The 27,212-nt window shown below is 34.8% G+C and overlaps 1 protein-coding gene across 1 annotated transcript in view; it reads left to right on the top strand.

Annotated features, from left to right (window-relative positions):
• Nucleotides 1-27,212, top strand: part of LOC109390727 (zinc finger MYM-type protein 4) — a 121,414-nt gene that overhangs the window by 47,236 nt on the left and 46,966 nt on the right. The window contains exons 3-7 of the mRNA XM_019657581.1: nucleotides 15,980-16,501; nucleotides 18,188-18,249; nucleotides 18,593-18,763; nucleotides 25,620-25,704; nucleotides 25,944-26,199. Coding sequence (XP_019513126.1) covers nucleotides 15,980-16,501; nucleotides 18,188-18,249; nucleotides 18,593-18,763; nucleotides 25,620-25,704; nucleotides 25,944-26,199 — 1,096 coding nt within the window. The remainder of the gene's footprint in view (nucleotides 1-15,979; nucleotides 16,502-18,187; nucleotides 18,250-18,592; nucleotides 18,764-25,619; nucleotides 25,705-25,943; nucleotides 26,200-27,212) is intronic.

Here is a 27,212-nt window from a genome sequence, read left to right as displayed (position 1 = left end):
CTACCTATTGGCAACTCAGCGGCTGCTCAGCTCGGGCTGGACTCGAACCGCTGTTGCTCAGAGCTCAAACTCTTGAGGGAGCTCTTAACCAACTGAGCCACTCGGCCGGCCCTCCTTGAGTTTTCTTTTGATATGAGCATCCTTTTTATTTCTTCAAGTTATTTATTAAAAATAGGGAACTAGAAGTATGTGAAAACCACATAACAGATATTTCATCTTGCTTTGTCTGCCTTTGCAATTCATGCACCCAGATATATTTTTCTATTTTTAGTAGTTTAATATTTAATTTCAAGAAGTTTTAATACTTGAAGTAATCTCTCCAATGTAATTCAACAAACATGTATTGAATGCCTGCAGTATGGTATTCCAAGCACTGTGCTCTTGACTGGGAATACAGAGATGAGATATTTCTCAGTTCTCTATAACTATTTGTGAAAATCAAAGACATTTAACACCAAACATTGATGTTTTTGTCTTTAGAATATGAAGCGTTTGTACCATCAGTTAAATTTTTAGAAGAACAGTATTTTTTCCTATATTTTTGTTTGTTTTATTTTGTTTCTTGCTTTTTTATTCCCATCCTTCCCTCTCTCCCCGTTGGCAGCCATTGATCAGTTTGTTCTCTATATCTATGTGTCTATTTCTATTTTGTTTTGTTTATTCATTTGTTTTGTTTTTTTAGATTCCACATGTAAGTGAAATCATATGATGTTTGTCTTTGTCTGACTTATTTCAGTTAAGATAATACCCTCTAAGTCCATCCATCCATGTTGTTGCAACTGGTAAGATTTCATTCTTTTTTATTGCTGAATAATATTCCAGTGTACGCGTGTGTGTGCATGTGTGTGTATACAGAGGGTGCCAAAATATATGCATACACATTTTAAGAAAGGAAACTGTATTAAAGTTGTAATACTCAATATATACTGATAACAAAAGATGAATACAAGTCAGATTTGACATCTGCAATTACAAGAGGTACTCAAAGTGGTTACCATCAGTGTAATTTTAATATAATTTTTTCCTTTCTTAAACTGTGTATAAATTTTTTTGTACCCTCTGTGTGTGTGTCCGTGTGTGTGTGTGTGTATACCACATCTTTATCCATTCATATATTGATGGATGTCTAGGTTGCTTCCATATCTTAGTTGTTACTTGTAATGCTGCAGTGAACATAGGAGGCATACATCTTTTTGAATTAGTGTTTTTGTTTTCTTCGGATAAATATCCAGAAGTGGAACTGGTATATTGTATGGTAGCTCCAGTTTTAATTTTTTGAGGAATCTTTATATTGTTTTCTATAGTGGCTGTTCTAATTTACAGTCCCACCAACAGCATACGAGGGTCCGCTTTTCTCCACACCTTCACCTACAAAGCACTTATTTGTTGATTTATTGATGACAGTCATTCTGACAGGTGTGACGTGATATGCTGTTGTGGTTTTAATTTGCATTTGCCTGATGATTAGTGATACTAAGCAACTTTTCATATGTCTGTTGGCCATCTGTATGTCCTCTATGAAGAAATGTCTATTCATGTCCTCAGCCCATTTTTAAATTGGATTGTTTTAGGGTTTTTTGGTGTTAAGTTCCTTATATATTTTGGATATCACCCCCTTTTTGGGTATATTATATCTTCTCCCATTCAGTAGGTTGTCTTTTTGTTTTGTTGATAGTTTCCTTCACTGTGCAAAACTTTTTCGTTTGATGTAGTCGTATTTGTTTATTTTTTCTTCTTTTTTCCTTATCTGAGGAGACATCCTAAATGATACTGCTAAGTGATGTCGAAGAGTTTACTGCCAGTGTTTTCTCCTTGGAGGTTAATGGTTTCAAGTCTCTAAGTTTTTAATCTATTTTGAGCTTATTTTTGTATATGGTGTAATAATGTGATCCAGTTTCAATTTTTTGCGTGTATCTGTCCATTTTCCCCAGCACTACTTATTGAAGAGACTGTCTTCACCCCATTGTATATCCTTTCCTTCTTTGTCATAGATTGACATAATTGAACACATAAGTAGGGAATTATTTCTGGGCTCTCTATTCCATTGATCTACATATTTGTTTTTATGCCAATACCATACTGTTTTGATAATTCTAGCTTTATAGTATTGTTTGATGTCAGGGAGGTCATATCTCCCACAATTTCTTTGGGTATTTGGGGTCTTTTATGGTTCCATATAAATTTTATGATTAGTTTTGATTCCAAGAAGAATGCCATTGGCATTTTAATAAGGACTATATTGACTCTGTCTATTGCTTTAGGTAGTAAGGACATTTTACAATATTAATCCTTTTAGTCCACATACAATATATATCCTTCCATTTATTTGTATCATCAGTTTCTTCAATGTCATATAGTTTCTACAGTACAGGTTTTTCATCTCTTGTGAAATTTATTTCTAGATACTTTTATATATTGTATATCTTTTTAAATTGTTTGGTAATATTTAGTATTTATACTGATATTTTAAACACCTGTATTTATGAAATATTGGTGTATAGTTTTTTGTTGTTGTCACATCTTTGTCTGCTTTTGGTTCCAGGATAATAGTGGCCTCACAAAATTAGTTAGAAAGTACTTTTTTCTCTTGTATTATTTGCTGAAATAATTCATGTAAGGTGGGATGGGTATTATTTGTTCCTTAAATATTTAATTTAATTTACTACTGAATTCATTTGGGCCTGGGCTGTTCTGATTTTCTGTTTCTTCTATGTCAGTTTTGATAATTTGCACTTTGAAGGCATTTCCTTTAAGTCAGCACAGTCCAATAGAACTTTCCACGATGATAGAAATGTTCTATATGTACACTGTTAAAGTATAGTAGCCACTTCCTACCTGTGGCATTTAAGCACATGAAATATGATGAGTGCAAAACTGACTTTTTTTGAAGAAGAAGAGAGAGAGAAAAAGGAGAGAGATCAAAGCCAATCTTTTTTTTTTTTTTTTTAAGATTTTATTGGGGAATTGGGGGAAGGGAACAGCGCTGGGGAATTGGGACGGGGAACAGACAAGTTGCTGTCCTTTTATTCTTCAGTCTAGTTGTGGAGGACATTGCTTCACTGGCCCACGTTGGTATGATCATTGCGCTTTTCCTGGGTGAGGCAGATCAGTTGCTGGCTATGTGGGTTCCAAACCAGGGCCCTCTGGTGTCCCAAGCCAGCTCTTAACCAATGTGCCACTCGGCCGGCTCCCAAGCTAACTCTTAACCAATGCACCTCACGGCTGGCCCGCTACCTTTTAACTATTGTAAATAATGCTGCAATGAACATGGTGTACGAATATCTCTTTGAGATCTTGCCTTCAGTTCTTTTGGGATCATATGATAATTCTTTTTCAATTTTTTGAAGAATAGTCATACTGTTTTTCTCTTACGCCTGCACCATTTTGCATTCACACCAACAGTGCTCAAGTTTTGTCTACATCCTTGCTAACACTTGCTTTTGATAGTAGTCAGCCTAATTAATGGGTGTGAGGTGACAGATAACCTCATTGTAGTTTTGATTTGCATAATGAGTAGTGATATTCAACATCTTTCATGTGTTTGCCATTTGTATCTCTCTTTTGTCTAGAGGTTTATTACTTTTGTTCTTTTCAAAGATCTTTTGTTTTTGTTATTTTTTTCTCCATTGTTTTCCCATTTTCTATTACATAGATTTTTCTTTTATCTTTATTATTCCTCGTACTTTGGCTTTGATTTGGTGTTTTTCTAGCTTCTTATGGTGGAAGTTTAGGTCATAGATTTTAGACTTCTTTTTTTTTTTAATGAAAGTATATAAATCTGTAAGTTTCCCTCTAAGCATTTCTTTTAATGCACGTCTCAAATTTGGTAAGTTGTGCTTTTATTGTCATTCAATTCAAAATACCTTCTAAATTTCCTTGTGATTTCTTCTTTTACTAGTACTGCCTTTAAAAAAAATATTTTGTTTTATTTCTAAATATTTGGGGCTTTTTAAATTCACTTTTGTTATTGCATACTGATATAATTCCATTTTGGTCAAAGTAGATATTCTGTATAATTTCCATTTTTGATATTTTCATCACTTACTATATGATCTATGTTGGTGATTGTTCCATGTGTACTGGAAAAGAATATGTGTTCTGCCATTTTGGGGTTAATATTTTATAAATGTCATTAGTTCCAGTTGGTTGACAGCATCTTTTCAGGCCTTTTATATTTTTACTGATTTTCTGACCATTTATTTGTTCAGTCACTTACTGGCAGAGAAATGTTGAACTCTTCAACTATTACAGACTTAGTCTACTTTTGGTTTTGATTCTATCAGTTTTCAGTGTTCTTTATTCTCTTGTGGCGATCCAGTTTTCTATCAGGTGTCTTTTTCCTTCTATTTAAAGAACTTTCTTTAGCAATTCTTGTCATGCAGGTCTGCTGGTAACATATTCTTTCAGCTTTCAACTAAAAATATTTTTTATTGCATATTCCCTTTGAAGATTATTTTCGTTTGTTATAGAATTCTGGATTGACAGGAGTTTTTCTTTCAGCACTTTTAAATTCAATGACTTTGGGAAAAAATTTGTATCTTCAAATACCTATCCAGCAACTCCAATTAAACATGTTAGTCTGCTTAATTAATATTGTATCACAAGTGTGATGCTCTATTTGTTTTTTCTTATTTTCTTTTTTTAGCTGAGCCATCCTGCCACCTGTTGGCAGCTCATCGGCAGCTCAGCTCAGCCTGGGAATCGAACCGGCGACCCTGTTGCACAGAGCTCACACTCTTGAGTGACCTCTTAACCAACTGAGCCACTTGGCTGGCCCGTGATGCTCTATTAGTTGTTTTTCAACCTTTCTTTCTCTCTGTGCTTCTGTCTGAATATGTAATTCTTATTGCCATCTTGCTGTTTCCCTGTTAGTTTCTTCTGGATGTGCTGTTAATCCATCCAGTTCATTTTTTATTTCAGATATTACATTTTCAGTTTTAGGAGTTCATTTTTAAAAACATAGTTCCTACTTTTCTCCTCAGTAAGTTTATGTTTTTCTTTAAATCTTTGTGTTTATTTGTAACTTTCAGAGTCCTGTGTGCTAATTCTAATTCTATCATTTCTGTTGTTTCCAGCCTTGTTTCTGTTGGCTGATTTTCCCCCTGGTTATGGCTCTGAGGCCTTGCTTTTTCAAATGTGTGATAATTTTTGATTGGATGCTGGATATTATTAATGTTGCATTGTTGAGTGTCAGATTATATTTTCTTGCTTTAAGGAATGTTGAATTTTATTCTGACATGCAGTTAGTTTGCTTTGGTCAGCTTGATCTTTTTGAGACTTGTTTTAAAACCTTGTTTGGGCAGCTTTTATAGTTGCCTTTACTTTGGAGTTAGTCTAGCCCTACTCCTTATGTGGGACTTTTCAGAGGTCTTCACTGATTCTCCCAGGTGTTTGACAAGGTCTCTTTCTTTTTTAAAAATGAACTTTAATGTTTAGAGCATTTTTAGGTTCACAGCAAAATTGAGGGAATATACAGAGTTCCTATTACCTCATGCAAGCATAACCTCTCATATATTCTCCTCCTCCTTCCTTCTTCTGTCATCTTTTTTTCTTCTGTTCTCTTAAAAATGTAAAAACTCTTCTTAGCTCCAGGGCCATCCCTCGGTCAAGGGCTGTAGTTTACCAACCCCTACTATAAAGTTGTTCAACTAGGATTTTTTCCTTTGTTTAAATCTCTATTGACCATTGTTGCAGATGTTTAATGATCTCATGAGAGTAACAAAGAGAAGTTATAAATTTACTGATGCCATTGAGGGGGAAAAGTACAAGTTACTGTTTCTACAGTTTTAAAGCCCTTACAAAATGATTATTTTAACATTACATTATAAGGGGTGGGATAAAAACTAAGTTCAGGACTTGAACAGATCCTTGCTTATCTGAGTCAAAAGGGATATCAGCTAAATCTAGTGTGGCAAGAATAGAGAAAAGATGAAAATTAAAGGTTTCATTTATAAATAGTATAACTATGTTACAGAAATTTTGGAATTAGAAGGAATAAAGCAGGAATGTTGTGCAACTGTAAATTGGGACGCAGTTGGGCCTGTCTTCCCCTCTCTTGTGGCATTGTGCTTCTGCAACTATTGGCATAAATTCCTTTTCAAAATTATTACTTTGTTAAATTTCCATTTTCTGCTTACAAAGTAATATGTTCTCTGAAATATTGAAATACTATAAAAATATATAAATGTTTTACTCCATTAAAATGTATAACATTCTGTTCTAGTGATGTGCTTCAGTTTTAATAGACTCTGGACAGTTTTTAGGTACATGTTGAATGTATTAATTTGAGATATCTCTGATCTTCTGGATCATTTCTTTCAGAGCACTATAAATATTGAACATTCAGAAAAGTAAACTGTTGTCTTTACTTTAGTTGTCTTCATAGCGAAGAACAAATGGTTGTGTTTTATAATGTTATATAATGTGCTTTAAAATCATATTTTTTAGCCTTAATATACAGGTAAACTGTTGAAATTGGTAAAATGTAACTAATTTCTATCAGTTGTTTCAAGTGTCAATTTTTGTTAGTCATCTTTAGTTACAAAATCAAATTGTTCTGAACATGCAACTGGTTTCAGACTGTTTTCCCCACTATGGAAACAAATAAAAGCAAAAATTAATGAAAGTAAGTTCTGTGAATCTCACCTGTGAGTCTCATCTCGCTTCACTGAATGTGTAGAGTGAACAATAGTATACTTTAATAATTCCACAGTAAGAATACATATTTAAATGAAAACAAGAGAAGAGCTGTAATCTTTAGTCATAACTCCCCAAGAAACTCATTCATCCTCATTAGTACTTAGCATAAATCGTTGGTAATTGATCTGATTTAAATAAATGGTTTATCTGTGGTGTGGTAGCGCATTCAATGGTTAATTTTTGTTGGTAGAGCATTCAAGGGCCTGGCTGACGATTTGGTGGTGGTGGGGGAAGAGTGGGGGGTGGTTCGTGGAAAAAATTCATCCATCTGAGAAGAGGTTGGACTGGAATCTGAAGATTGCTTTCAACCACTGGGTGATTTATTATTTGCAGTTTATTTATGCCTTGCTTATAAAAAATTAGAGCCTGTTACTCAAAGTGTGGTCTGTGGATCAACAGTATTAGCATCACCTGGGAGTATGTTGGAAATCAAATTCTTGGCTGCCGTCCTTGACCTACTGAACCAGACAGAATCTTTGGCGGTAAAGCTCAGAAATCTGTTTTCAGCAAGCTCACTAAGGGCTCTAGTCATTGAGAAACATTTCTTTAGGTCAGTGATCCCTAAGTGTCATTGGGCATCAGAAGCAAAATTATCTAGGGGTGCTTCTTTTGTTTTGTTCACAATTTTTAAAAATTGAGATAAAATTAAGATATAACATTATATTAGTTTTAAGTATACAACATAATGATTTGCTATGTGTATTGATCAATATATTGTGAAATGATTACCACAATAAGTTTAGTTATCATCCATCACCAGTTTTTTTAACTTTGAAACACTATTAAAAATATATTTTACACTGAGACTTATTTGTATGTACAAAAGTTTTTTTGTAGCATTACTTATTGTCACTCTGAATGATGCACTTTTTCTGTTCTAGCCCATTAAAAAAAAATCCTGGCCCTGGCTCACTAATGGGTTGATACCTGCAGTTTGAAAGAAGACTCGATTGTTATAGTCAAGTTATTATCCCATTTCTATGAAAAGTTTCCTGCTGGTTACTGGCCTATTAATAGCTAAGATTCTTCTTCAGCTTAGATCATAAATAGGAATGAAAATTCTTCCTATTACTGTAAGTGTGCCCTGATGAGAATCAGGGTCTGTCATTAAGGGAGGCCGATAGAATGGCTGTTGACCATCTAATAGTTACAGACAAAGCCACATGATTCAGCTGTTGATGAATTGCATGCTTACTAAGAGTCATTTGTTCCCAAACCTGTTTATTCCAGTATTACTTGTAATTATGTCATTTTAATATACTTTTTTAAACTACTGAAATGTACATTGAAGAGTTCTTTGTATGAATAATTTGAATGCTTTAGAAATTCTAGACTTACTAGGTAAGTCAGTAAAAACATTGAGGTGTAAGTGTCTTTATTTTCTGGTTCCACTTTAAAGAAACCAGATTGTAGTCATGAATACTGCTTTACTGCTGTGATTTGTTCAAGAAAAAAGTCAAATTAGCATATTGCTTCTCAAAGTCTTGGCTGGTCATCAAATGATTGGCCAATGTGCTTTTCTATATCCCAAGTAAAAATAAATGTTTAAGGCATGTACATTTGATTTTTTAATGATTCTTGGCTTTCTTGGACTTTTCAACTGTTGAACTAAATTCCTGATATTATGAAGAAGCTTTGTTATTTAGGAAATTGTATTTTATTGACTAACAATAAATCATCTCTTAGAAATATTTCAGTGACAAAACAAAATACTAATTTAAGCTTTTATTTAAAATGAACCAAGATTATCTCATTTTTATGCCACTTGTTTGTTTTTGCAGTCTTTGGAGTTTGTGTTTTCTTCACTTTTGAGTCTTTGCTCCTTTATGTAAGAGAAAAACACAACTTCAGATAATTGTTAGAGAACCATGTCTTCAGAAGTTACGATTACAATTGATATTACTTTATTTCTGAAAATTGTGCTTTGATTAAACACAGAAATGTATGAGGGCAATTAAGTAATATATTAGCAATGAATGTAACCAACACCCTTTTCACAATGTTTATTTATATGATAATTGGGTTCCTTTGTGGTTGTACCTTAAATGAAATGATTTCTGGGTATCAGATGGAGATAATCAATATACCACTAAAGCAAGGACTATGCAGAAGAAGGACAAGGAGTAAAAAGTTAACTTGACATCATGAAGTTTACTTTCATTATCAAACATAAATATTGTATTTAAATTGCTTACAATAACTCTTCCATTCTCCTTTCACAATATTTAATAACCTATCTGCATTTAATCCATGTCCTCTTTTCATTCTTTTACAGAGGAAGTTTATGTACTGATCACTTCCCCTATTGCACAAAGATTTTCCTTTTAGTCCCTCTTTATTGGATTATTTCCATGAGCATACTACAAGCTCTAATAGTCTCCATCTTTAAAAAAAAAATCTCACCAAAAAATAACCAACAAAGACAGCAAAAATACAAAGTCAGAAAAACTCTTGACTCCAGAGTTTAGTCCAGTTTCTGCTCCTTTTCTTCACTTTAGAGCTAAACTTCTCTAAAGAGTTGTCTGTACTTAAGGATCCCAAGTTCTCTCCTCCCAATTACTATTGGAATCATCCCACTCCAGCTTGTGCATTCATTTTTCCACCAATAAAGCTCTTGTCAAGTTAGAAGTTCATTTCAGCTTTGCCAATATTAATAATCAGTTCTCATTCTTCATTTTATGTGTTATCTCAGCAGCGTTCGTTGTGGTTGGTCACTCCTTTACTGAAATATTTCTTTCACTTCTGTGACATCAGTCATCTTAGTCTCTTTTCCTGAGTCCTTTCGAACTAATTTCTAAATGTACAGATATTTCAGAACTCTTAGGTCTTTTCCATCTGTAGTAAATAAACTCACTAGGTGATCTTAATAAGTCCCATGAATTTTAAGTACTATCTGTTCATTTATGAGTCCCAAATTTATATGTCATTTCATGGCAAGAATCTCCTTTCTAACTCCTCTTTAATATATTCAATTGCCTTGCTGGTATCTCCATTTGAAGATTTAATAAGGTTCTCAAAATTAACAGGTCCAAACCAAACCATTCATCCTACCCCTTTCAGTCTGTTCGTCTCATAGTGTTCCCATCTTAAGAACTTGCACCCTGTTGTGTTATCCTTGACTTCTTTCATACCCAGTTTCTCATATATCAGGAAATATCTCTACCTTTGAAATATACCCAAACCTGACTACTACTGCTCATATCCACTATTACTATGCTGGTCTTAGCCACTAGTTTTTCTTCAGATTATTATAGTAGCTTCTTAACTGGCCTTCCTGCTTCTATTCTTTATTCCCTATTACATATAATGGCTGTTAGGTAGTCATACAAAAGCTAGGGCAATCCTTGTAAAACATAAATTATGTTAATCCCATATATCTATATCTATATCTATCTATCTATCTATCTATATATTTATTTATTTTCCCCTGTGGTCTGCAAATTCATAATAGACATATCATCTGGCCTTTTCTTTTTTCTCATTTTTTTTTTTTTTAAGATTTTTATTGGGGAATTGGGGGATGGGAACAGTGCTGGGGAATTGGGGGAGGGGGAACAGACAAGTTGCTGTCCTTTTGTTCTTCAGTCTAGTTGTGGAGGACGTTGCTTCACTGGCCCAAGTTGGCACCATCATTGCGCTCTTCCAGGGTGAGGCAGATCAGTCGCCGGCTTCTGGACGGCCGCTCACTGCGGCTGCTGGCTACAGACGGTAGCCCATGGCAACCCACTGCCACAGGGGCTGCAGCCCACGCCGTCGCCGGCGACTCACGGCAGCCCAGCTCCAGGTTGAGCTGTTGTTCAGCATCTTAGCTGCAGAGGGCAGTGTCACTGGCCCTCATATGTGGGATCTGAACAGGGGCCCTCTGGCATCCCAAGCGAGTTCTTAACCATCGCGCCACTCTGCCGGCCCTTCTCATTTTTTTTTTTAGCTGAGCCATCCTGCCACCTGTTGGCAGCTCAGCAGCAGCTCAGCCCGGGCCGGGAATTGAACCGGTGACCCTGTTGCTCAGACCTCACACTGTTTTTTTTTAAAAGATTTTATTGGGGAATTGGGGGAGGGGAACAGTGTTGGGGAACCTGGGAAGGGGAACAGACAGGTAGACAAATTGCTGTTTTTGCTCTTCAGTCTAGTTGTGGAGGACGTCGCTTTACTGGCCCATGTTGGTATGATCATTGTACTCTTCCCGGGTGAGGCAATCGGTCACTGGTCATTGGTCGGCCGCTCACAGCGGCTCCCGGCAGCTCACGCTGGCTGCCAGCCACTCATGGTAGGTAGCTCATGGCAGCCCACTGCAGCCCCGCTGCAGCCTACGCCGGCGCTGGCGACTCACAGCAGCCCAGCTCCAGGTTGAGCTGTTGTTCATCTTAGCTGTAGAGGGCGAGAGTCACTGGCCCTCAATGTGGGATCAGAGCTGGCGCTCCCAAGCAAGCTCTTACTTAACCAGCTAAGCCATTCGGCTGGCCCAGAGTTTACACTCTTGAGCGAGCTCTTAACCAACTGAGCCACTCGACTAGCCCTCTTTTCTCTTTTTTTTAGTGTTCTTTCTCTCACTCATTCAATTCCAGCCATACTGTCCTTGCTTTTGCTCAGATGTGCCAAGCATGTTCACAGTTAAATCTAAAAGCTAGGAATCTTCCCTGAGAAATTTGTGCTTTCAAGCATTTCACTAGGTATTATGATCTCCAAATAGAGTGTATCATTGTGTTTTGTTCTGTAGATCCAGGTTCTGAGAAACATACTGTTTCTTTTGTTTGATTACATGGACCACAAGGATGAATAGAATTTTATTACAGTTAATTATATATATTAATATATGTAACTAGTACTTACATTTTAACCTCATAAGATTTTATGCAGCCTACATGTTTAATGTGTGATAAACTAGTAAAATTGGAAATTTAAATTAGATACTTTGTTAGAAATTGCTCTCTATGAAAAAGTTTTAAATCTCAACTGCATTCTCAAATAAGGATAAACAATTTTTTAAAAGATGGTAGATACATGTGCTTTAAAACTCAAAGATACAAAAGGGTATGCTTTGAAAAGTTAGTATTTCTGTTTCCAGCAACTTAATTCTTTTTCTCGTAGAGAATCAATATTTTTATGCATAAACAGTTACACATACACATAATTTTTTAAAAATCCAGCAGTGATAGCACAATACATGTGTATGAATATATTCTTCCCCACTTAGGTATTTTTACTTAATCAACCTTGGGAGCTTATATAAAACTGCCTCATTCTTTTTAACAACTATAATATATAATACTCCATTGTAGGTATGTACTGTAATTAATATAGTCTCACTGATGAACATATAGGCTGTTTCCAGTCTTTTGCTGCTATAAGTGTTCTTTTTCATAGATGTCTTATGAGATTATAGAATAAATTCTTATAAGTTGAATTGCTGGCTCAAAAGGTATGTGTATTTAAAAAGTATTATAAATATTGCCTGGTTGCTCTTTAATTTGATTGTACCAGTTTACACTTTCTGTTAAGGGCCAGACAGTAAATATTTTAGGCTTTGCAGCTCAGATAGGGTCTTTGTCACTGACTCTTTTAAATATTTTTTTGTCTGTGGGCTATAGTTTGGCAGCTTTGGCTTATAGCATAGCAGCCAGGCTGTTATCAAAACCTTTTGTTATTACCAACCTGCTATGTGAACATGGTATCTCATTGTATTAGTTTGCATTTCACTCATGAGCAAGTTTCAACCTTAGTATTCCTTTCCTGTGAAATGTTTGTTTAAATCCTTTGCTTTTATGTATTTGATTGTATTATATCTTTATTGAATTATAAGAATCTTTATACATTAGGGAAATGACCTTTTGTCATATAAAAGTGCAGTAAAATCTATTTAACCAGTTTATCCTGAATCTTTTGGTCTGCTTTGTGTTCTCTTTGGGAATTTCTTAGTCATATTTGATTATTTATTTATTTATTTACATTTAATTGTGTGTGTATATCTTTTAAAAAATACTTCTTTATTTTTTAGTTATAGTTGATGTACAGTATTATATTAGTTTCAGGTATACAACATAGTGATTAGACATTTATATAACTTACTAAGTGATTACCCCAATAAATCTAGTATCCATCTGTGCTCTTATTCAATAAATTTATTTTGGATTTTGTGCCATCATAAGAAAGGCTTTCCCCTACTTTAAGACTTAAAAATAATTCTTCCATGGTTTTGTATTATTACTGTGTTAATGTTTATGTCTAAACCTTAAATGCATCTGGCAATTGTTTTGGTATAAGTTAGGGATCCAGTTTTTACATGTGCCTACCCTTTTCTCCCAATACCGTATCTTTTTTTTTTTTTAAACATTTTTTTATTGGGGAACAGTATGTTCTTCCAGGACCCATCAGCTCCAAGTCAAGTAGTTGTTTCAATTTAGTTGTGGAGGGCGCATCTCAGTGGCCCATGTGGGAATCCAACCAGCAACCTTGGTGTTACGAGCACTGCGCTCTAACCAACTGAGCTAACCAGCTGTCCCCCAATACCATATCTTGAATTTAAATGTAGAGATTTTGAAAGTTTGCATTATTACTTTTTAATATTGACTTCTCATGTACTATGGAACTTAGATTTAACTGCTGACCACATGAAAGACATATTATTTCTATTCATGAAACAAAGCACATGGCTTTGTGTTTGGGTATTAAGAAGAAACCATTGTATAAAGAAGGCTCTAACCCTGACCTTTAGTTGCTTATAGTCTGGTAGATTTGTCACACTAGATGTATATATATGTGTTAACATCTTGCTTTTTTATTTATATTTTCCCCCTAACCTTTTATTATTATGAGAATTTTCAAATAAATAGAACAATGGAAAGAATAGTACAATGAATATCTATATAATACTGTGCATGCTTTCTCATCCCTCCCTGCTTCTTTCTCTGTGGCATACTGTGTGAAAATAAGTTGAAGATATTCCTAAGATTTTAGCATCTGTTGTTTGAATTGATTATTTAGTTAAGTAAAAATAGTTATTTTCTAATTTGATTATTTCCTGTGTCTGTCTGTTTTTCTGGTTGGGTGAGGAGGGGGAATCATAGCTGTCTTTTTCTTCATTCTATCCCTAGAACTTATTACAGTACTTACCACAGAGTGGCTTCCTAAGAAATATGTGCTGAATGAATGAGTACTTTACGCTTTGGGGAGCTGTTGAAGGATTTCAAGGGAAGGTATAATATGGAATGATTTATGGTTTAGAAAGATAATTCTGTTGACTTTATGGAGCAGGGAAACTTGAAGAAGGCTTTCATTTGGACCCTTTATCAATTAGGACTTGATTATAAGTAATAGTCTAACCAAATCAACTTAAACAAGAAGAGGAATTTATCCTGGATTATGGAATCCAGGGAATGATTTGAAGAACCAGCCACATTAAAGGTTTCATCTGGGCTTCAGGGACAAAGAAAAGCAGTGCAGTTGGTGCCACTAGTATTTTTAGTGTTTGCTTCACTGTATTTTTATCAGTTCCAGTTTGGCAGCTCATGGACCAGTTAAATGTAGTTCGGGGTAGGATTTGTAGGAATAGGGTTGCTTCCTAGATAATAATGTGGTTTGAGTTAATACACTGTCAACAGGAAGAGATGTGGGGTATTGGGATGATGCCAAGTGGAGGAGATTGATTTGAATTTGTCTAGAGGAGGGGTCGACAAACTGGGGCTCGCGAACCACATGCGGCTCTTTGGGTACGTTCTGTCTCAAAAGTTTGCTGACCCCTGGAAGAACCAATCCTGTCCCTCATGACAATTTAAAAATTATTCGAGAGCCATAAATATATTTTTACATAATCACCATTATGTGAATAATATCCTTTAAAAATTTTATAAATGAAACTATGATAGTTTTATTTTCATTTTCAATTTTACTTCAGAGCCACAGTTTGCTGACTCCTGGTGGCTCTACTGTCTCAAAAGTTTGCGACCCCTGGTCAAGAGGGAAAGAGAATTGGGAATGCTTTTCTTTTTCTGTCTTGAGCAAACAGCTGGTTTGGTGATACTACTAATCAAGTGAGGGAAATACAAGAAGAGTATGCTTGGAATGGGAACATGATGAGTTTGGTTTTACAGTTGGAGGTCCCTAAGGATAACTGTAAGAGTATATACACCTGAACCTTGGAAGAAAGGTCTAAGCTAAAGTGCTTAAGAAATTAACAGCAAAAGTCCAGGCTATTGTGAATAAAACAGTATATAAAATGAGAAGAGAACTGGAATCTTAGAGGAAAGCTGATACTGAGTGCTCTTCAGGAGCATGAAACAAATAGACCAGTTAGAAAGGAAGGAAGAAACACTGTGTCAAAGAAATCAAAGGAATTTTATCCAGGAGGGGTGTGTCACATAAGGGGTATGTATGGCTCGCAAATCCTAATGGAAGAGTTTGTCATAAGGCAGTACAAGATTTGATCATTGAAAGATCATTGATGAGCTTAATGAGAGCATTTCCAGTGCAAAATTGGGACCCAGATTGCAGTTCAAAGGATTAAGGTGAAGTAGAGACAAACCAATGTAGACTTTGTGTGTGAAGGACAGGTGAAGGAGGGCAGGAGAAATACAAGGCTGGGACGTTTTTTTGTTTTATTTTAGAATGAGAGAGACTTGAGCATGTAGTTTTAAACAGTAAACAGCTTTTAAATTTATTCTGGCTTGGATAAATTTTATTTTTATGTTTAAATATTTGCCATTGTAAACATTAACTGCTGTGTTTATTAGAGTTAGTGCAGAGAAATTGGGACTCTGAGCCAGAGACCTGGGTTCTAATCTCAGGTCCCCAGAACAATTATTATAAATAATAATTATAATCATCACTTCTATATTCCCTTCTTTGTGTTCAGTCACTCTGTTAGTAGGCCCTTTATACATATTATCATCAATCCTCACCATAAATTAATTCCCAAGGTGAGTATTATACTGTTTTATAAAGAAACCTGAGAGTTTACTTCTCAGGATCATACAGATTTTCAGTGATCATGCTGTGATTCTAACACAGATATGTCTGATCCTGAAGTTGGTACTTTTTTCTATATCATATTGCCTTTCTTCCTAATCCAAAATGAGATTCTCAACTTTTAGGTCCCTGTTTCCTTATCTATCAAATAGGGATAGTCATATCTGTCACTCCTAACTCAGAATGTTAATTGAATACTTCAGTATTATCTATATTTTGTTTGGAGAGAAAAATATAATTGATTAAATACCAGACATACCTTGTAAATGTGGTCAACTTTAGCACTATCATTTGTCTAAACAGTATTTTACTTTTTAAGGTGGTGGTATCATGGATACAGAAATGTCTGAAGATATAGACCACAACTTAACTCCTACCCTTGACAGCATGTCTTATGGAGTGCCGAATCAAACAGGATCTGAAAATTCATTGCTGGACGAAGATGATTATTTTTTGAACTCTGGGGATCTTGCAGGAATTCCAGTCGTTGGTAGTGACAATGAGGATGAACAGGATTTTAGTTCAAAGGACAATCTTGTTTCTTCAATTCATACTGATGATAGCTTGGAAGTAGAGAGAAGAGTCACACAGCATGAATCAGACAATGAAAATGAAATACAGATTCAAAATAAATTAAAAAAAGACTTTCCTAAACAGTTTGATCAGGTTTCTGTCTTTAAATCAATACGGAAAGATTTTAGTCTAGTAAGAGAAAACAGCAAAGAGACATTTTCTGGAAAGGAGAAAAATAGAGACCTAACTTATGAACGTGAAAAACGGTTGGATAAACCCCATAAAGAGTTGGATTCAAGGTTGAAAAGCAGTTTTTTTGATAAAGCAGGTAATAATGGTTGGAACAGAGCCATAAAACAATAACATACTGATAATAATATAGCTTTTATTACTTCTGATGCTAAGTGACGTATGAACAGTTAAATTCATTGTAAGTTTGTCATTTTTCTTTTATCCTTGTTCTTTACAGAGTGACTGAATTTCTCCCAGTAACTTTTGGTAATGGTATATATGGTTGAAAAATAGCTCTAAACCTCATTTCTCCCTCCCTTGGTTGCAATATTTTGATGAGAAGGCAAGATACTCGAATCACCTGTTCATTTTCTTTGGTTGAACATTGGAACCTGAAGTTGGATTTAACTTCTTTGTGCTGTAAGCACTAATTCAAACTGCTGTCCCACCAATTAGTCCAAATTAGGGAGGGTTTTTCTTTTTGATAACATTTCTGTTTTATGTTTTAGAAGTTTCTTGAGGTTCTGCTTGAGCCTCTTTGCCCAGTGTACCCTGTACTTTAGCTTTAGTTCCATCCTTGAATATATCATGTATTTTCTTCATGCCTTTTCTCTTGCTGTTCCATTTGCCTGCATGTCATTTTCTCTCTTTGTATATATATGCCTGTAAAAGTACTTCTTATCCAACAATGCCTAACTCATAAACCTCTTCTACCCTGTAGTCATCCCTAATCTCTCTACATCAAGAATGTATTGTTCCCTTACCTATATTTCCATAGCATTTTGTTCATGCCTCATTATTAATAGTACTTATCACACAGTTTTATAGTTCTGTATTTGTTTTTGACTTACCTACTAGTGTAAGAATTTATTGAGGGTCAGATTGTATCTTACTCATCTTTGTATTCTTGGGGCCTAACCTGGTATAGTGAAAATAGTAATATTTCAATAAATGTTCAGTAGATATAAAAGAAAGTAAGGTCTAATTTACTAACCCTTAAATTTTTTCTGACAATACTAGGAAGAATATAGTAGAAAGAACAAATCAGTATTGTTAAAAAGAATAATTAAGTATCTATGATGTAGAAGGCTGTACAAGGGTATGCTATATTATTCATTATATATTTTCAGTATCCCCTGAAGGGATATTGAAAATGATGAGGGTGCTTATCCTTAAGGATTTTGTCTAGTAGTAGGAGGGACAAGTAACATAGTAGACGTGTCAGTGACCAGTTGAATAGTGTAAGATTTAATTTATAATTAAAGATGGTGGAAGAGTTTGTCATAAGGCAGTACAAGAAGATTGCTTTCACATAACTGAAACAGTGTGTTTTAGGTATTCTTAGAGATTATTTTTGACTTATTGGTCATTGAAAGTTTTATAGAGGACAGGTGAATTTTGAACTGGACTGAGTCTGGAAAACTATAAAGATTAGGACAGATAGAGGGGATTTGGAATGATATAAACTGAACTGGGGGAGAGCAAGCACAAGTAATTTTCAGAGCATAGTGAATAAAGTAATCACTTTAGGTTTGAGCAAGGAAAAGTGAGATGAGGCTAAAAATTAGGTGGGGCCAGATAATTAGTTTACTTCGAGTGAAAACTACCTTTTGGGTGTTTTTTTTGTTTGTTTTTTTGAAGGGGGCGGGATCCATTTCACACTAATGAGCATCTTTGTTGGAAAAGAGAGATAATTATCAAATTATAGCTTTTTAGGTCACTCTTTATAAGATTTGTTATTCATATACATGTGTTTGTTTTGTTTTTGTTTTTCTTTCAATAGCTAATCAAGTTGAAGAAACATTACATACCCATTTACCACAAACCCCAGAAACAAACTTTAGGGTAAGTTTTCAGTGTGTATGTAGAATACTGTAACTGTGGCAAGTGTCAAAGTTTTCTTTATGTCACTTCTAAACTGTACCTATGTAGTAGGTAGAGCGCTGATTTTTTGTTTCTTTATTATTTGGGAAAGGACATCTTTGGAGATGGACTAAGAAGCCTCAGCTCTGAGATTCTTTATTTGTATTTAATATTTAGACATATGTCACATTTACTTTAGGCATAGGGACTCTGATTGATGTCCATAGAGTTCTTCATTTCCAGTGAGTTTTTCTCTGGGTATTAAACCTGAAGAGGAATAAATTTTAAGCCTGAATATTTATTAATCCTTTATATTGTGTTTTAGGATTCCAGCTATCCATTTGCCAATAAAGAATCCATTGGTTCGGAACTGGGGAATTCCTTTGCATCAAATATTAAAATTAAAGAAGAACCTTTGGATGATGAGTATGACAAAGCAATGGCACCACAGCAGGGACTACTAGACAAAATTAAAGATGAACCTGACAATGCTCAAGTAAACATTTCACCTTTTTTTTTCCCCTTCTTTTTGTTCCACACATGAATTATTCATTTGAGAGAGGTCATTCTTGATTAAGGAGTGAAGCATTTTGTGAAGCATTTTGTTGACAGGGTGAGAGGAGACTCTTAATGAAGGTTGAGGCAGTTTGAATTATCTTGTGAGAGTAATGCTAAGGAATCAACAAGTTACAGTATACGAAACTTTTCCTGAGTAGTAATTAAGGCTTTTAATCTACTTTATTCCTAAGTACCACTCTGTTCTCTGTTTTTACAGTTTAAGTGCAGGATTAGGAAAGTGTGAGCCGTAAAGGATTAGAGATTGATAAAGCAGATGTGGCTGAAGGTTTATAAGTTTATGGCTCGATTAAGTTTATATAAGGCAGTAGGCTTTTTGCAGTTACTGCTAATGAAGTACAGGCTATGTATGTATGGATTTAAGTGTTTTTTTTCAGAAGGGCATATGGACAGGATCTCTTTGGAAGGGTTAATTTATTGAAGAACCAGTTCATTGGATCAGTGGGTAGAAGGTAAAGGAGGCTTTGATGATTGATACGGGATTCCAAATTTGAGATCTGTGAGTAATAAGGGTAAAGATAGAGCTCTGCTATTTCCGTGTAGCTCTGGAAGTAAAAGTCATAGAGACCCTGTAACTGTGAGGTCCTGAAGTCAGCAAAGTTATCCATACAGTTAATGACATTGCAGTGGTTGGGATGGAAGAAAGAAGTTATATCAGGTACTGGAATCCTTTTTGAATGTAGGAAGGGGAACAAGTGATGAATACACAATAGCAGCAATTATTTGAGGGTGATCTATGTTTTTATACAGAGTGCATGAATTCAGAGGCCCAGAAAGTAAAAATAGCATGAATTAACTATTTCTCTGAAATGACAGTTGATCAGGAGACAGCTTACCTTTCCTCTTATATTAGGGGGTTTGAAAACATGAGACTTCTGTGGAAGAGATTTTTTTATTCTGGTGTCTTTGATCAGGGTTTCTCAATCTCAGCACTAATTAACCTTTTGGGCCAGATAATTTTTTGTTTTGAGGGGCTGTCCTGTGCATTGTGGGATATTCAGCAGTATCCTTGGCCTCTACCTATTTAGATGCCTATAGCATCACCCCCTACCTCCAAAGTGTCTAGATGTTGCCAAATGTCCCCTGGAGGGCAAAATTGTCTGCTCTTGAGAACCACTGTTTTAGAAGAAGGACATAGAAACAGATGATTTATAGATGCCGGTGATTTGTAGAGTCATATTGATGCTCAGTTAAGCAAGAATTCCATGGTGCCCAGTGGAAGGTAGCTGTGTAGAGTAGTGATGATAAAGCTGTGGGAGTTGGATGGGTATGAAGGTAGTGGCTACAAAGAAGACAGTAGAGAAGGACAGTAGAGAAGACAGTAGAGAAGAAGACAGTAGAGAAGTATTTGAATCGAAGGTAGATTGAAAGTAGTTTAATAGAAGCAGGCAAAGTGGAAATCTTGGATATCTGAGTTGGGGATAAAGAAATGTCCTGATACCTAGGGAAAGTTCATGTGGCAGTGCATGCCTCAGAAGACTCCAACCGTGTGCATACATGGCAGATTTCCTGTCTCTACACCCCAGTGGACATCGGAAATTATAAGGAATCATAATGCTGGTAGGGTACCAAAGGCATCCCTTCTCGCTGTACGTGACCTAGTGACACTTTCCTTGGGACAAAAAGGCACTTGTAGCAAAGATGAGATACACTGGGGAAGAGGGCATCAGGAAGGGCGTTTCGTATTACTGTTCTGAAAACAATCAGAGGTTCTTGTGGCAAGAGAATACTAATAGGATGGAACTGTCAGGACAAAGAAACACCTATATTTTTATACACTATTCAAAGTGTAATAATGTGTTATAAAATGCTGAATATGAAGTGTCATCATGATTATGGGCAAGGACTTCCCCAGAGGCTCACCACCTGATTGATTGGACTCTTGAGAACCAAGCAGGAATGTGTGCAGGTCCTGGACATAAGGCCCAGAAGCAGTCTTTACCCTGGCCTTATAATGCAGTCCCAGCATGTGAGTGGATAAAGCTAGTTTTCTCTGAGACGTCCTCTCTGTTATCAGCTACAACAACCCTGTAGGGTCAGACCTTTGATAATCCTTCTAGAAATCCCTCAAGGGACCTCATGTTACACTATAGATACTGGGCTTTTTCTTTTCCTTTTCCTCCCCTTCCATTTTCCTTTCCCTCCATTCCCTTCCCCTCTCCCCTCCCTTTTCCCTTCCCTCTCCTTTCTTCATTGTCCTGTTCTTTTTAGGTATTTCTTCCCCATGACCATTGGAAATGTGTATTCCTTGCTGCTCAATACTGCCTAATGCTTTATCACCCTTATTCATTTCCCATTGACTGGAAAAGGGAGTTCCAATATGTTATTTTCTTAGTCTCTAAAACAGTACTATTGGCCTAACTCTCATAAAATACTGATAGATTTAACAGGTGTGGTCAGCCTTTACTTTTGAACATTAATTACTAATAGTAGCTTTTCTCATAGTTTAATAAGATCATAGCTTTAGCTCATGGCACCGTGTCAAAACCTTCCTTGGCTTTTCTCTTTGCCTAACTTGTAGTTTTGCTTTCAGCTCACTCCCTAATTCTCCTAACAAAATTCATTTGGGTTTTAATTTCTTTTCTTTCCCATATAAATCACTAAGGTGTTAAAATGTGTGTATATAAATTTCACCTATTTATTTGCTCTTGATAATTTCTTCAGTTATGATTTTCTATGTTTGTCAGTTGTCATCCTCCTGTCTCTGTTACTGGCATAACATCATTTGACCTCCCAGTTTCATTTCTTCATTCAAGTCCTATTGCATGTCACTATAATATTTTCTGTAGTAGTTTTACAGTTACAGATGCTTTTATGTGTACTATGTTGATTCCTCCTCTTATTTCAGAAGGCCAGAGTAGACGATACTAACTCCGTTTGTAGATAAGGAAACAGGTTCCTAGAGGTTAATTTAGTTACTGAAGGCCATATGGCTAGGAAGGAGCCAATCTGGGGCCATAATCAAGGTCTTACTATTATTAGCCTACCAATCTTTCTGTAAATAAAAGTTGTTTAATTAAAAAAAAATTTAAAAAGCCTAGAGAAGGTTTTAAAATAGAAACCTTAAAGAGCCAAAGAACTCATTTTTTCTTTCCCCCTATAGTCTCTAAAAGCTGGAAATTCAGTAAATATTATATTAAAATTATGATTTTTCCTCCTTTTTTTTTTGCTCATAATAAAAGGAGAATTCATCTATAATATTGCATTGAAATAAATGGATTAGAATGGGAAAGCAAGTTGTTACAGTAGTGAGAGTCCCACAGTGTTGGAAGTAAGAATACAGTAATTAAATATTGGGGCTTTTTTTTTTGCCGTGTCAAGATACCATGGCCATAGGAACTGGGTTTTCCATTTCTAAGATACTGTCTTGGGATACTGATATGGGTCTTCCTTTTGGTAAAAAGGAAGATAAAGGTATTGGTAAAGGATTTCTTTGTTTTGTTTTGACACCTGTTTTTCTGCTTCTGAAAGCTTTAGAGTAATCAGGTTTTCACTTCTCAAGTTATTAGTCATTGATTTGTTATTAAGTATTTGTAAAGTTAGTCATTGTGGGAGGATACTAATATAAACACGATTCTGCCTTGAAGGTGTTGTGGGCTGTATAAGTAGAGTCCTTAAGATATATACTTACTTTACTATATTACATAAGTAATATATACCTGAGGCTTAAGGAATGTATCAGAAGTTTGGATTACTGTCACAGATAGTGAAAAAAGAGAGCTGATGGGAGACCATTAAAGTGTGCCAATGTGTATTGAATTTTTCTGGAGTTTTCTGAGATTAAAACATTTAACTTGAAATTTGCATTATACTATATAATGTAGCAATGTCAGGATGAGTCATTATTATAAAATCTTTTAATATATAACTTCACCAACAGGTTAAATAAGACTACACAGATCAATATCTAGATGCCAAAAGACATCTCATGTAATTCACTATGCATTTCTTATAATAGATACTCTCTTGATCATGGTAAGGAAATATCTACTTCAGATCAATAACTGTCATTGAATTTAAAGTAAAATGATGGAAACCTACTGTTAATAATTACTAAAAGAACACAAATTACTGATGTCAGCATTATTATTTAACTCTTGTTGGATTTTCAAACCAATACATGTTAAAGAAATTAGAAGAAATAATGGAAAAGGGGAGACAAAATTATCATCGTTTACTGGTAAGGATCTTTATTAGAGAATTAGTAGAATACATGAAAGTTTAGTGGTGTAGCTGGTTGAATTTTAATTATATAAAATGTAGCAGTATTCTATAAATCAGTTTCCCAGTTAGATATGATGAGAAGATACACTTTTGCTACAGCAAAGCAACCAAAAAGTACTTGTGTCAGATAAAAGACAACTTGAATGAATGGTGAGACTTCTTAAAAAGTGTAAGGTATCAGTTATCCTTAATTAAGGTATAGTTTTGATATAATTTTGATGAAAATATCAATACGTTCTGATGTTTTGAAGAACAGTCATGCACACATTACCCATGTTCTAAAAAATAGAGAGGTTGATAGTGACAAACTCTATTAAGTGGTTAAACATCCCAGAATTATTTTCAATAGACTATTGTGACTATGTAAGATTAGTCAGGCTAATAATGATACAGAATAGATTGCCACAAAAGGGATATGTTTTGAGGAATTTGATATGTTAGTGGTGAGTGGAAGGGATTCACCAGCTATTTGGAAAAAGAAAAAGAAAAATGCCTATCATACATCAAAGTAAATAAATCTCAGGTGGATTTAAAGCAGGGGTTGGCAAATTATTAGTAGTGGGCCAAATCCAGCCTGCCTTTTGTGTTTCTGTTTTGTTTTTGTTTTTCTGTACACTGTTTTTGTAAATGTAGTTTTATTGGAGCATTGCCACATTCATTACATGTTATATTTGGGTGCTTTTGCTCTACCAGGACAGAGTTGAGTAGTTCTGATAGTATGCCCTGCGAAGTCGAAAGTATTTCGTATCTGGCCCTTTGCAGATAAAGTTTATTGACCTCTAAATTAGAGGACTATATTATAAACAATGAAACTTTTCTTCGAATTTTATTGCTGAAGTAGAACTTTGTAAGAAATAGAAGGAATCATAAAGGTTAAAAACTGTCAGCTTTTTGGCATAAAAACAAACTTCATAAAATTTTAACTCAAAGTACATGTTGAGAAAATGTTGATAATAGATGCTATACAGGGTTAATACTGTTACATTATAATGCTTTTTTTTGTAAATGAATATTAAAAAAAGAATCGCAGATTGAAACCAGTGGGAAAAGACTTTTAAATGTTTTTTTTCACAAATTACTAGAATAAATATAATTAAGTTTTAAAAAAACAATCAGTCATTGTATATCAATAACCTTTACTATGTACCTTTTTACCTAGTAATTCCACTGTAAAGATCCTTTCCTTAGGTGTTAATCCTAAAAATGAGAATGTGAATATTCACAAAGGTGTTCATCATGGCATTACTGATTATACCAAATGTGTGGAAACAAATGGGCCAACATTGGGTTGAGGTTATATAATCTCAGTGCCATGTAGGACCATCAGTTTGCAGCTTGAATCCAAAGGAAAAATTAGCAATACTGATCCTGTCCTTATTTATTTAAAATTTTGGTATTGTGTTCATGGGTCTTTGCATTTTTTATTATAAAAAATATTGCATGAAAATATTATTTATCTTGTTTACTGAGATTTTTGGTGCTTTAATTTTGTGTCCTGAGGCAAGTGCCTCACTCACTTCACCCCAGTGTCTTCCCTGTGTAATCTGCTATGTCTATTAAAATATGTCAGTATTTATCAAACTTAAGTAATGTACAGGCACACCCCTCACCACAAAAAAGGGTGTGTGTTGGAATTACCTGAGAATTCCAAGAATAAGAAGTGTTGTGGGGTTTCACAGGTTTCAGTGTGATTAACAATAAATTAAAATAAAAATTAAATCTACCACTTAGGGTTTCACAGTGCAATAATTGTAAGAGCAAATAACAGCACTGAAAACGTATAGTATAACTTAGTTATATGTGGTTATTCGTGACTTAAAATATGTTTACATTCACTAAAAAGGTTATTGAAACAAAGGCAGTTTTAAAAAATAATTCTTTAAGAATTCTTAGACTCCTTAGAGTATTTCTATAGATCTCAAGGACTCTTGGACTCCAACTTAAAAAACACTGATATTTAGCCACTAGAAGTTATTTTGGAGTAATAAGTAATAATATGCAAATACTCAGTTGATTCAAATGATCCAAACGTCATTTTATAACAATGGTATATTCACTATAATTACAACGATGTAAAGAAATAAAACCTCTGAATGTAGGAGGGGAAAAGACTGGAAAGAAATATACCAAAAGAATAATAGTGGTTGTTTTGGGGTGATGAAAATATGATTAGAATGTCATTCTTATTCCTGCTTGTCTAAATTTTGTATAGTGTGTATTACTTTTATAATGAACTACAGCTTAAAATACTGTAATAAGAATTATCAAAAATAATTTGTAAGTATCTGGTACTGCTACAGGCTAATTAGTTAGCTGCCTTTTTTTTTTGTTTTTTTTTTGCCTTTTTACTTTCTTAGCATATAGAAACTTATATACCCTTATTGTAATTTTAGTTTGCTGCTGTTATTTCTTATTAATGTTAATGTAGTAAATAAACATTTTCCACCTCTGATGTAGTGGTAGTAAAATGTCTTGAATGCCTGGATTTCTTTAGATACATTGTATTCATTCTTTCCTCTACGTATTTATTTATTATTATTATTTTTTTAAAGGAGTACAGCCATGGCCAACAGCAAAAAACTCAAGAGGGGGAACTGAAAATTAGTGCTGTGTTTTCAGTCAGTGGCAGTCCTCTTGGTAAGAAACAGAACTGAATAAATGAATCATGTATGTTTATTCCAACCGGTATGAGTGAGAAGAAGTATCTGCTTGTATTAGTAAACGAGGCAGTTCTCTGCCCATTTAGAATGGCTTTAGTTGTATATTGCATAATTAATGTTGAATTCAAGACCAGCTCTAGAAGAGAAAGAAAGGATGCATACTTAAAATTCATGGTAAAAAGTAAAACTTTTTTTTCTTTCAATTGTTTTTTAAAGCTCCACAGTTGACTACTGGTTTTCAGCCTTCTCTGGCGTCATCTGGCATGAATAAAATGCTTCCTTCAGTTCCAGCCACAGCTGTTCGCGTTTCCTGTTCTGGCTGCAAAAAAATCCTCCAGAAGGGGCAAACTGCTTATCAGAGGAAAGGGTCTACACAGCTTTTCTGCTCCACACTGTGCCTCACTGGTTACACAGTTCCACCTGCTCGCCCACCGCCTCCTCCCACCAAGAAAACTTGTTCAAGTTGCTCTAAGTATAGCAGAATTCTAAATTATCTTCTTTGTTTGTTTCCTTTCTTTTAAGATGCTTTGTTCTTATCTGTGTATTCAGTTTTCTACATTTCTGTGTCTTTTGAGAAATATATATTTAGTACCAACAAATATGCTTTCATTCTTTCTGGATACTAGATGCTCAGCTTTCTTTTAACTTTAAATAACGTGCCTTTTATATATTAAGAGATGTTTTTGAAACCAACCTTTTCATCCTTGTTAGCTGAGATGCTTTATAATACAAAAACTAGACCATTCTAGGGGTATTATATGAGCATAATAACAAGGCAGTAGATACTTAAATCCAACAAATATTTAAAGTTATGCTTCCTATTATGTAATTGAAATTCATTTAATACTTTAATTTTAAATGAATTCAAGTATATATATTTTTATCTTCTAAATATCTCTAAACTACCTCAGAGGTTCCATTTCAGTGTTTAACAACAACAAAAAAGTCCAACCTTAGACCTTATGAGGCCATCCTGATATATTTGAATAATACGAACTAATTTTGGCTAATTTTGTGAGGTGATTGATAAAAACTTTGAATAAGTCAGAAAAATCCAAATAATGCTCTTGTTCTGAAACACTTTGGTTTCTATTATTAAGCTACTTAAACCATGATTTATTAGTTTAGATATCTGTGTTTATAGTTTCTCACAGGGATGCTGCCCTGTCTATCTGCAAAAGGAAAAAGAAAAAGATACTCCCTCTTCTGGTTCAATTGGAAAAAGGCATATAGATAAGAGACTTTAAAAGAAATTTGAATATGGTTAGATGTTTTTCTGGAAGTTAGTCATATTCACATCCCTTTATGTTTCAAGTTCAATTTTGCAAAAGTAGACTTCTTTCTTTATACTGTTTGAATTATGAAACTTGCTTTTAAAAATGAGTACTTAAGGGCTGGCCGAGTGGTGCGTTGGTTAAGAGCTGGCTTGGGACGCCAGAGGGCCCTGGTTCGGATCCCACATATGAGGGCCAGTGACACTGCCCT

Source organism: Hipposideros armiger, unplaced genomic scaffold (assembly GCF_001890085.2).
Source record: "Hipposideros armiger isolate ML-2016 unplaced genomic scaffold, ASM189008v1 scaffold_10, whole genome shotgun sequence".
Taxonomy (NCBI): Eukaryota; Metazoa; Chordata; class Mammalia; order Chiroptera; family Hipposideridae; genus Hipposideros; species Hipposideros armiger.
This window is presented reverse-complemented; position numbering and strand designations above follow the sequence as displayed.